The sequence below is a fragment of the Oncorhynchus nerka genome, linkage group LG13, assembly GCF_034236695.1.
Source record: "Oncorhynchus nerka isolate Pitt River linkage group LG13, Oner_Uvic_2.0, whole genome shotgun sequence".
In the NCBI taxonomy this organism is placed as follows: Eukaryota; Metazoa; Chordata; class Actinopteri; order Salmoniformes; family Salmonidae; genus Oncorhynchus; species Oncorhynchus nerka.
In genome coordinates this window covers 103,157,886-103,170,005 of record NC_088408.1, presented here as the reverse complement: position 1 = coordinate 103,170,005, position 12,120 = coordinate 103,157,886, and the positions used below count along the sequence as shown (strand labels likewise).

General features: G+C 50.9%; 1 protein-coding gene across 2 annotated transcripts in view; it reads right to left on the bottom strand.

The window, feature by feature from the left end:
- Positions 1–12,120, bottom strand: part of rufy3 (RUN and FYVE domain containing 3) — a 111,129-nt gene that overhangs the window by 68,120 nt on the left and 30,889 nt on the right. For both annotated transcript variants that reach the window (XM_065026931.1, XM_065026930.1), the window contains exons 4-6: positions 10,299–10,400; positions 9,733–9,856; positions 6,750–6,814 (exon numbers count right to left, since the gene is read on the bottom strand). In XM_065026931.1, the coding sequence (XP_064883003.1) occupies positions 6,750–6,814; positions 9,733–9,856; positions 10,299–10,400 (291 nt within the window). The remainder of the gene's footprint in view (positions 1–6,749; positions 6,815–9,732; positions 9,857–10,298; positions 10,401–12,120) is intronic.

The following is a 12,120-nucleotide window of genomic DNA, read 5'->3' as shown; positions in this document are numbered from 1 at the left end:
TCAGCACTAGGGCCGTGTCTCTCTAGGGCCGTGTCTCTCTAGGGCCGTGTCTCTCTAGGGCCGTGTCTCTCTAGGGCCGTGTCTCTCTAGAGCCGTGTCTCTCTAGGGCCGTGTCTCTCAACACTAGGGCCGTGTCTCTCAACACTAGGGCCGTGTCTCTCAACACTATGGCCGTGTCTCTCAACACTATGGCCGTGTCTCTCTAGAGCCGGTCTCTCAACACTAGGCAGTGTCTCAACACTAGGGCCGCCGTGTCTCCGTGTCTCTCAACACTAGGGCCGTGTCTCTCAACACTAGGGCCGTGTCTCTCAACACTAGGGCCGTGTCTCTCTAGAGTCGTGTCTCTCTAGAGCCGTGTCTCTCTAGGGCCGTGTCTCTCTAGGGCCGTGTCTCTCTAGGGCCGTGTCTCTCTAGAGCCGTGTCTCTCTCAACACTAGGGCCGTGTCTCTCTCAACACTAGGGCCGTGTCTCTCTAGGGCCGTGTCTCTCTAGGGCCGTGTCTCTCTAGAGCCGTGTCTCTCTCAACACTAGGGCCGTGTCTCTCTCAACACTAGGGCCGTGTCTCTCTAGGGCCGTGTCTCTCTAGAGCCGTGTCTCTCTAGGGCCGTGTCTCTCTCAACACTAGGGCCGTGTCTCTCTAGAGCCGTGTCTCTCTAGAGCCGTGTCTCTCTAGGGCCGTGTCTCTCTAGGGCCGTGTCTCTCAACACTAGGGCCGTGTCTCTCTAGAGCCGTGTCTCTCTAGAGCCGTGTCTCTAGGCCGTGTCTCTCTAGGGCCGTGTCTCTCTAGGGCCGTGTCTCTCTAGGGCCGTGTCTCTCTAGAGCCGTGTCTCTCTAGGGCCGTGTCTCTCAACACTAGGGCCGTGTCTCTCTAGGGCCGTGTCTCTCAACACTAGGGCCGTGTCTCTCTAGGGCCGTGTCTCTCTAGGGCCGTGTCTCTCTAGGGCCGTGTCTCTCTCAACACTAGGGCCGTGTCTCTCTCAACACTAGGGCCGTGTCTCTCAACACTAGGGCCGTGTCTCTCTAGGGCCGTGTCTCTCTAGGGCCGTGTCTCTCTAGGGCCGTGTCTCTCTCAACACTAGGGCCGTGTCTCTCTCAACACTAGGGCCGTGTCTCTCAACACTAGGGCCGTGTCTCTCTAGGGCCGTGTCTCTCTAGGGCCGTGTCTCTCTAGGGCCGTGTCTCTCTAGGGCCGTGTCTCTCTAGGGCCGTGTCTCTCAACACTAGGGCCGTGTCTCTCTAGGGCCGTGTCTCTCTAGGGCCGTGTCTCTCTAGGGCCGTGTCTCTCTAGGGCCGTGTCTCTCTCAACACTAGGTCCGTGTCTCTCTCAACACTAGGGCCGTGTCTCTCTCAACACTAGGGCCGTGTCTCTCTCAACACTAGGGCCGTGTCTCTCTCAACACTAGGGCCGTGTCTCTCTAGGGCCGTGTCTCTCTAGGGCCGTGTCTCTCTAGGGCCGTGTCTCTCTAACACTAGGGCCGTGTCTCTCTAGAGCCGTGTCTCTCTAGGGCCGTGTCTCTCTAGGGCCGTGTCTCTCTAGGGCCGTGTCTCTCTAGGGCCGTGTCTCTCTAGGGCCGTGTCTCTCTCAACACTAGGGCCGTGTCTCTCAACACTAGGGCCGTGTCTCTCAACACTAGGGCCGTGTCTCTCTAGAGCCGTGTCTCTCTAGGGCCGTGTCTCTCTAGAGCCGTGTCTCTCTAGGGCCGTGTCTCTCTAGGGCCGTGTCTCTCTCAACACTAGGGCCGTGTCTCTCTAGGGCCGTGTCTCTCTAGGGCCGTGTCTCTCTAGGGCCGTGTCTCTCTAGGGCCGTGTCTCTCTAGGGCCGTGTCTCTCTAGGGCCGTGTCTCTCTAGGGCCGTGTCTCTCTAGGGCCGTGTCTCTAGGGCCGTGTCTCTCTAGGGCCGTGTCTCTCTAGGGCCGTGTCTCTCTAGGGCCGTGTCTCTCTAGGGCCGGTGTCTCTCTAGGGCCGTGTCTCTCTAGGGCCGTGTCTCTCTAGGGCCGTGTCTCTCTAGGGCCGTGTCTCTCTCAACACTAGGGCCGTGTCTCTCTAGGGCCGTGTCTCCTCAACACTAGGGCCGTGTCTCCTCAACACTAGGGCCGTGTCTCTCTAGGGCCGTGTCTCTCTAGGGCCGTGTCTCTCTAGGGCCGTGTCTCTCTCAACACTAGGGCCGTGTCTCTCTAGGGCCGTGTCTCTCTCAACACTAGGGCCGTGTCTCTCTCAACACTAGGGCCGTGTCTCTCTCAACACTAGGGCCGTGTCTCTCAACACTAGGGCCGTGTCTCTCTAGGGCCGTGTCTCTCTCAACACTAGGGCCGTGTCTCTCTCAACACTAGGGCCGTGTCTCTCTAGAGCCGTGTCTCTCTAGGGCCGTGTCTCTCTCAACACTAGGGCCGTGTCTCTCTAGAGCCGTGTCTCTCTAGGGCCGTGTCTCTCTAGGGCCGTGTCTCTCTAGGGCCGTGTCTCTCTCAGGGCCGTGTCTCTCAGCACTAGGGCCGTGTCTCTCTCAGCACTAGGGCCGTGTCTCTCAGCACTAGGGCCGTGTCTCTCTAGGGCCGTGTCTCTCTCCGTGTCACTAGGCCGTGTCTCTCTAGGGGCCGTGTCTCTCTCAACACTAGGGCCGTGTCTCCTCAACACTAGGGCCGTGTCTCTCTAGGGCCGTGTCTCTCTAGGGCCGTGTCTCTAGGGCCGTGTCTCTCTAACACTCTCTAGGGCCGTGTCTCTCTAGGGCCGTGTCTCTCTCAACACTAGGGCCGTGTCTCTCTCAACACTAGGGCCGTGTCTCTCTCAACACTAGGGCCGTGTCTCTCTCAACACTAGGGCCGTGTCTCTCTAGGGCACTCTCTAGGGCCGTGTCTCTCTAGGGCCTGTCTCTCTAGGGCCGTGTCTCTCTCAACACTAGGGCCGTGTCTCTCTCAACACTAGGGCCGTGTCTCTCTAGGGCCGTGTCTCTCTAGGGCCGTCAACACTAGGGCCGTGTCTCTCTAGGGCCGTGTCTAGGCCGTGTCTCTCTAGGGCCGTGTCTCTCTAGGGCCGTGTCTCTCTAGGGCCGTGTCTCTCTCAGCACTAGGGCCGTGTCTCTCAGCACTAGGGCCGTGTCTCAGCTAGGGCCGTGTCTCTCTCAACACTAGGGCCGTGTCTCTCTCAGCACTAGGGCCGTGTCTCTCTCAACACTAGGGCCGTGTCTCTCCGTGTCACTAGGGCCGTGTCTCTCTAGGGCCGTGTCTCTCTCAGCACTAGGGCCGTGTCTCTCTCAGCACTAGGGCCGTGTCTCTCTCAGCACTAGGGCAGTGTCTCTCTCAGCACTAGGGCCGTGTCTCCTCAACACTAGGGCCGTGTCTCTCTAGGGCCGTGTCTCTCTAGGGCCGTGTCTCTCTAGGGCCGTGTCTCTCTAGGGCCGTGTCTCTCTAGGGCCGTGTCTCTCTAGGGCCGTGTCTCTCAACACTAGGGCCGTGTCTCTCTAGAGCCGTGTCTCTCTAGGGCCGTGTCTCTCTAGGGCCGTGTCTCTCTAGAGCCGTGTCTCTCTAGGGCCGTGTCTCTCTAGGGCCGTGTCTCTCTAGGGCCGTGTCTCTCTCAACACTAGGGCCGTGTCTCTCTCAACACTAGGGCCGTGTCTCTCTCAACACTAGGGCCGTGTCTCTCTCAACACTAGGGCCGTGTCTCCTCAACACTAGGGCCGTGTCTCTCTAGGGCCGTGTCTCTCTAGGGCCGTGTCTCTCTAGGGCCTAGGGCCGTGTCTCTCTAGGGCCGTGTCTCTCTAGGGCCGTGTCTCTCTCAGGGCACTAGGGCCGTGTCTCTCTACTCTAGGGCCGTGTCTCTCTAGGGCCGTGTCTCTCTAGGGCCGTGTCTCTCTAGGGCCGTGTCTCTCTAGGGCCGTGTCTCTCTCAACACTAGGGCCGTGTCTCTCTCAACACTAGGGCCGTGTCTCTCTAGGGCCGTGTCTCTCTAGGGCCGTGTCTCTCTAGGGCCGTGTCTCTCTAGGGCCGTGTCTCTCTAGGGCCGTGTCTCTCTAGGGCCGTGTCTCTCTAGGGCCGTGTCTCTAGGGCCGTGTCTCTCTAGGGCCGTGTCTCTCTAGGGCCGTGTCTCTCTAGGGCCGTGTCTCTCTAGGGCCGTGTCTCTCTAGGGCCGTGTCTCTCTAGGGCCGTGTCTCTCTAGGGCCGGTGTCTCTCTAGGGCCGTGTCTCTCTAGGGCCGTGTCTCTCTAGGGCCGTGTCTCTCTAGGGCCGTGTCTCTCTAGGGCCGTGTCTCTCTCAACACTAGGGCCGTGTCTCTCTAGGGCCGTGTCTCCTCAACACTAGGGCCGTGTCTCCTCAACACTAGGGCCGTGTCTCTCTAGGGCCGTGTCTCTCTCAACACTAGGGCCGTGTCTCTCTAGGGCCGTGTCTCCTCAACACTAGGGCCGTGTCTCTAGGGCCGTGTCTCTCTCAACACTAGGGCCGTGTCTCTCTCAACACTAGGGCCGTGTCTCTCTCAACACTAGGGCCGTGTCTCTCAACACTAGGGCCGTGTCTCTCAACACTAGGGCCGTGTCTCTCAACACTAGGGCCGTGTCTCTCTAGGGCCGTGTCTCTCTCAACACTAGGGCCGTGTCTCTCTCAACACTAGGGCCGTGTCTCTCTCAACACTAGGGCCGTGTCTCTCTCAACACTAGGGCCGTGTCTCTCTAGGGCCGTGTCTCTCTAGGGCCGTGTCTCTCTCAACACTAGGGCCGTGTCTCTCTCAACACTAGGGCCGTGTCTCTCTCAACACTAGGGCCGTGTCTCTCTCAACACTAGGGCCGTGTCTCTCTCAACACTAGGGCCGTGTCTCTCTAGGGCCGTGTCTCTCTCAACACTAGGGCCGTGTCTCTCAACACTAGGGCCGTGTCTCTCTAGGGCCGTGTCTCTCTAGGGCCGTGTCTCTCTAGGGCCGTGTCTCTCTCAACACTAGGGCCGTGTCTCTCTAGAGCCGTGTCTCTCTAGGGCCGTGTCTCTCTCAACACTAGGGCCGTGTCTCTCTAGAGCCGTGTCTCTCTAGGGCCGTGTCTCTCTAGGGCCGTGTCTCTCTAGGGCCGTGTCTCTCTCAGCACTAGGGCCGTGTCTCTCTCAGCACTAGGGCCGTGTCTCTCTCAGCACTAGGGCCGTGTGTCTCCTCAGCACTAGGGCCGTGTCTCCTCAGCACTAGGGCCGTGTCTCTCTAGGGCCGTGTCTCTCTAGGGCCGTGTCTCTCTAGGGCCGTGTCTCTCTCAGCACTAGGGCCGTGTCTCTCTCAGCACTAGGGCCGTGTCTCTCTCAGCACTAGGGCAGTGTCTCTCTCAGCACTAGGGCAGTGTCTCTCTCAGCACTAGGGCCGTGTCTCTCTAGGGCCGTGTCTCTCTAGGGCCGTGTCTCTCTAGGGCCGTGTCTCTCTCAGCACTAGGGCCGTGTCTCTCTCAGCACTAGGGCCGTGTCTCTCTCAGCACTAGGGCCGTGTCTCTCTCAGCACTAGGGCCGTGTCTCTCTCAGCACTAGGGCCGTGTCTCTCTCAGCACTAGGGCCGTGTCTCTCTCAGCACTAGGGCCGTGTCTCCTCAGCACTAGGGCCGTGTCTCTCTCAGCACTAGGGCCGTGTCTCTCTCAGCACTAGGGCCGTGTCTCCTCAGCACTAGGGCCGTGTCTCTCTCAGCACTAGGGCCGTGTCTCTCTCAGCACTAGGGCCGTGTCTCTCTCAGCACTAGGGCCGTGTCTCTCTCAGCACTAGGGCCGTGTCTCTCTCAGCACTAGGGCCGTGTCTCTCTCAGCACTAGGGCCGTGTCTCTCTCAGCACTAGGGCCGTGTCTCTCTCAGCACTAGGGCCGTGTCTCCTCAGCACTAGGGCCGTGTCTCCTCAGCACTAGGGCCGTGTCTCCTCAGCTCTAGGGCCGTGTCTCCTCAGCTCTAGGGCCGTGTCTCCTCAGCTCTAGGGCCGTGTCTCCTCAGCTCTAGGGCCGTGTCTCCTCAGCTCTAGGGCCGTGTCTCTCTCAGCACTAGGGCCGTGTCTCTCTCAGCACTAGGGCCGTGTCTCTCTCAGCACTAGGGCCGTGTCTCTCTCAGCACTAGGGCCGTGTCTCTCTCAGCACTAGGGCCGTGTCTCTCTCAGGGCACTAGGGTCTGTCTCAGCTAGGGCCGTGTCTCTCTCAGCACTAGGGCCGTGTCTCTCTAGGGCCGTGTCTCTCTCTGCACTAGGGCCGTGTCTCTCTCAGCACTAGGGCCGTGTCTCTCTCAGCACTAGGGCCGTGTCTCTCTCAGCACTAGGGCCGTGTCTCTCTCAGCACTAGGGCCGTGTCTCTCTCAGCACTAGGGCCGTGTCTCTCTCAGCACTAGGGCCGTGTCTCTCTCAGCACTAGGGCCGTGTCTCTCTCAGCACTAGGGCCGTGTCTCTCTCAGCACTAGGGCCGTGTCTCCTCAGCACTAGGGCCGTGTCTCCTCAGCACTAGGGCCGTGTCTCCTCAGCACTAGGGCCGTGTCTCCTCAGCACTAGGGCCGTGTCTCCTCAGCACTAGGGCCGTGTCTCCTCAGCACTAGGGCCTTGTCTCCTCAGCACTAGGGCCGTGTCTCCTCAGCACTAGGGCCGTGTCTCCTCAGCACTAGGGCCGTGTCTCCTCAACACTAGGGCCGTGTCTCCTCAAGACTAGGGCCGTGTCTCCTCAACACTAGGGCCGTGTCTCCTCAACACTAGGGCCGTGTCTCCTCAACACTAGGGCCGTGTCTCCTCAACACTAGGGCCGTGTCTCCTAAAGGAGAGGAGAGGAGGAACTCACCCTTCCACCGTCTTGCTGCTGTGACCCCCATCCTTAAGATACATGGAGAAGTCTATCACCCCGACCTGGAAACAGGAAACAGACAGACACTGGCATTAACACTTCAGTTAGGAAGAGAAACACAGAATCAAGGTTCTGCAGTCGAAAACTAGCTGTCTGGATAAATCTGTCATGTTTATAAAAGATGTGGATTGTCCCGGTCAAATGAAGGTAATACAGCCGCTTTGGAAAGTATTCAGACCCTTTGTAAATGTATAGTGTACTGACTACAGTGTAACTACAGTGTAAATGTATAGTGTACTGACTACAGTGTAACTGTATAGTGTACTAACTACAGTGTAAATGTAGAGTGTACTGACTACAGTGTAAATGTAGAGTGTACTGACTACAGTGTACTGACTACAGTGTAAATGTATAGTGTACTGACTACAGTGTAAATGTATAGTGTACTGACTACAGTGTAAATGTAGAGTGTACTGACTACAGTGTACTGACTACAGTGTAAATGTATAGTGTACTGACTACAGTGTAACTACAGTGTAAATGTATAGTGTACTGACTACAGTGTAAATGTAGAGTGTACTGACTACAGTGTAAATGTATAGTGTACTGACTACAGTGTAAATGTATAGTGTACTGACTACAGTGTACTGACTACAGTGTAAATGTATAGTGTACTGACTACAGTGTACTGACTACAGTGTAAATGTAGAGTGTACTGACTACAGTGTAAATATATAGTGGACTGACTACAGTGTAAATATAGTGTACTAACTACAGTGTAAATGTATAGTGTACTGTCTACAGTGTAAATGTATAGTGTACTAACTACAGTGTAACTACAATGTAAATGTATAGTGTACTGACTATAGTGTACTGACTACAATGTAAATGTATAGTGTACTGACTACAGTGTAACTGTATAGTGTACTGACTACAGTGTAAATGTATAGTATACTAACTACAGTGTAAATGTATAGTGTACTAACTACAGTGTAAATGTATAGTGTACTGACTACAGTGTAAATGTATAGTGTACTGACTACAGTGTAACTGTATAGTGTACTGACTACAGTGTAACTGTATAGTGTACTGACTACAGTGTAAATGTATAGTGTACTGACTACAGTGTAAATGTATAGTGTACTGACTACAGTGTAAATGTATAGTGTACTGACTACAGTGTAACTACAATGTAAATGTATAGTGTACTGACTACAGTGTAACTACAGTGTAAATGTATAGTGTACTGACTACAGTGTAAATGTATAGTGTACTGACTACAGTGTAACTACAATGTAAATGTAGAGTGTACTAACTACAGTGTAAATGTAGAGTGTACTAACTAGTGTAAATGTATAGTGTACTGACTACAGTGTAAATGTATAGTGTACCGACTACAGTGTAAATGTATAGTGTACTGACTACAGTGTAAATGTATAGTGTACTGACTACAGTGTAAATGTATAGTGTACTGACTACAGTGTAACTACAATGTAAATGTATAGTGTACTGACTACAGTGTAAATGTATAGTGTACTGACTACAGTGTAAATGTATAGTGTACTGACTATAGTGTAACTACAATGTAAATGTATAGTGTACTGACTACAGTGTAACTACAGTGTAAATGTATAGTGTACTGACTACAGTGTAAATGTATAGTGTACTGACTACAGTGTAAATGTATAGTGTACTGACTACAGTGTAAATGTATAGTGTACTGACTACAGTGTAAATGTATAGTGTACTGACTACAGTGTAACTACAGTGTAAATGTATAGTGTACTGACTACAGTGTAACTACAGTGTAAATGTATAGTGTACTGACTACAGTGTAAATGTATAGTGTACTGACTACAGTGTAACTACAATGTAAATGTATAGTGTACTGACTACAGTGTAACTACAGTGTAAATGTAGTGTACTGACTACAGTGTAAATGTATAGTGTACTGACTACAGTGTAACTACAATGTAAATGTAGAGTGTACTAACTACAGTGTAAATGTAGAGTGTACTAACTAGTGTAAATGTATAGTGTACTGACTACAGTGTAAATGTATAGTGTACTGACTACAGTGTAAATGTATAGTGTACTGACTACAGTGTAACTACAATGTAAATGTATAGTGTACTGACTATAGTGTAACTACAATGTAAATGTATAGTGTACTGACTACAGTGTAAATGTATAGTGTACTGACTACAGTGTAAATGTATAGTGTACTGACTATAGTGTAACTACAATGTAAATGTAGAGTGTACTAACTACAGTGTAAATGTAGAGTGTACTAACTAGTGTAAATGTATAGTGTACTGACTACAGTGTAAATGTATAGTGTACTGACTACAGTGTAACTACAATGTAAATGTATAGTGTACTGACTATAGTGTAACTACAATGTAAATGTATAGTGTACTGACTACAGTGTAACTACAGTGTAAATGTATAGTGTACTGACTACAGTGTAAATGTATAGTGTACCGACTACAGTGTAAATGTATAGTGTACCGACTAGTGTAAATGTATAGTGTACTGACTACAGTGTAAATGTATAGTGTACTGACTACAGTGTAACTACAATGTAAATGTATAGTGTACTGACTATAGTGTAACTACAATGTAAATGTATAGTGTACTGACTATAGTGTAACTACAATGTAAATGTATAGTGTACTGACTACAGTGTAACTACAGTGTAAATGTAGAGTGTACTGACTACAGTGTAACTACAGTGTAAATGTATAGTGTACCGACTACAGTGTAAATGTATAGTGTACTGACTACAGTGTAAATGTATAGTGTACTGACTACAGTGTAAATGTATAGTGTACTGACTACAGTGTAACTACAGCGTAAATGTATAGTGTACTGACTACAGTGTGACTACAGTGTAAATGTATAGTGTACTGACTACAGTGTAAATGTATAGTGTACTCTACAGTGTAACTATAGTGTAACTACAGTGTAGAACATCAACCTGTGAGTCCAGGTCTTCTCCTTTCATACAGAGGTTGGCATCGATGACGTTCAACCCAACCAGCAGCCCGGCGATCACGGCTCCCTCCTCCTCCATCATGAGAGCATTGGCCTCGTAGAACTCACTGTTAACACACACACACACACACACACACACACACACACACACACACACACATCGGCCTCATTAGACAACACTGTTAACGCACGCACACACACCATCGGCCTCATTAAACAACACTTAACGCACACACACACACACACACCATCGGCCTCATTAAACAACACTGTTAACACACACACACCATCGGCCTCATTAAACAACACTGTTAACACACACACACACACACACCATCGGCCTCATTAAACAACACTGTTAACACACACACACACGCGCACACACACACACCATCGGCCTCATTAAACAACACTGTTAACACACACACACGCGCGCACACACACACACCATCGGCCTCATTAAACAACACTGTTAACACACACACACACACACACACCCATTGGCCTCATTGAACAACTCGCTGGCAACGTATGCTCTCACACACACACCTGAGCAGGTCCTTTCTGTTGATGATGGTCTTCATGTAGTCTGACAGCTTCTTCTGCATCAGGGCCAATCGCAGCCAGGCCCGCCCTCTTCCTAACGGGGTTCTGGTGAGTGACAGGGGTTTACACCAATCTGTTAAGCGTGTGACATCAATACAACCAATCCACAAATGTCTTTTTAACAAACTATAGTTTTGGCAAGTCGGTTATGACATCTACTTTGTACATGACACAAGTCATTTTTCCAACAATTGTTTACAGACAGATTATTTCACTTATAATTCACTGTATCACAATTCCAGTGGGTCAGAAGTTTACATACACTAAGTTGACTGTGCCTTTAAACAGCTTGGAAAATTCCAGAAAATGGATGTCATGGCTTTAGAAGCTTCTGATAGGCTAATTGACATCATTTGAGTCAATTGGAGATGTACCTGTGGATGTATTTCATGGCCTACCTTCAAACTCAGTGCCTCTTTGCTTGACATCATGGGAAAATCTAAATAAATCAGCCAAGACCTCAGGAAAACATTGTAGACCTCCACAAGTCTGGTTCATCATTGGGAGCAATTTCCAAACGCCTGAAGGTACCACGTTCATCTGTACAAACAATAGTACGCAAGTATAAACACCATGGGACCACGCAGCTGTCATACCGCTCAGGAAGGAGACGCATTCTGTCTCCTAGAGATGAACGTACTTTGGTGCGAAAAGTGCAAATCAATCCCAGAACAACAGCAAAGGACCTTGTGAAGATGCTGGAGGAAACAGGTACAAAAGTATCTATATCCACAGTAAAACGAGTTCTATATCGACATAACCTGAAAGGCCGCTCAGCAAGGAAGAAGCCACTGCTCCAAAACCACCATAAAAAAGCCAGACTACAGTTTGCAACTGCACATGGGGACAAAGATCGTACTTTTTGGAGAAATGTCCTCTGGTCTGATAAAACAAAAGTGGAACTGTTTGGTCATAATGACCATCGTTATGTTTGGAGGAAAAGGGGGAGGCTTCCAAGCCGAAGAACACCATCCCAACTGTGAAGCACGGGGGTGGCAGCATCATGTTGTGGCGGTGCTTTGTTGCAGGAGGGTCTGGTGCACTTCACAAAATTGATGGCATCATGAGGTAGGAAAATTATGTTGCTTCAATATTTCCACATCTCAAGACATCAGTCAGGAAGTTAAAGCTTGGTCGCAATTGGGTCTTCCAAATGGACAATGACCCCAAGCATACTTCCAAAGTTGTGGCAAAAAGTCAAGGTATTGGAGTGGCCATCACAAAGCCCTGACCTCAATCCTATATAACATTTGTGGGCAGAACTGAAAAAGCATGTGCGAGCAAGGAGACCTACAAACCTGACTCAGTTACACCAGCTCTGTCAGGAGGAATGGGCCAAAATTCACCCAACTTATCATGGGAAGCTTGTGGAAGGCTACCCAAAACGTTTGACCCAAGTTAAACAATTTAAAGGCAATGCTACCACATACTAAGTGAATGTAAACTTCTGACCCACTGGGAATGTGATGAAATAAATAAAAGCTGAAATAAAATCACTCTACTATTGTGACATTAGATGCAGTCTTAGGGACGGTGTTAGTCAGGAGGGAAGAGGACATTAGGGACGGCGTCAGTCAGACAGGAAGAGGACATTAGGGACGGCGTTAGTCAGACAGGAAGAGGACATTAGGGACGGCGTCAGTCAGACAGGAAGAGGACATTAGGGACGGCGTCAGTCAGACAGGAAGAGGACATTAGGGACGGCGTTAGTCAGACAGGAAGAGGACATTAGGGACGGCGTTAGTCAGACAGGAAGAGGACATTA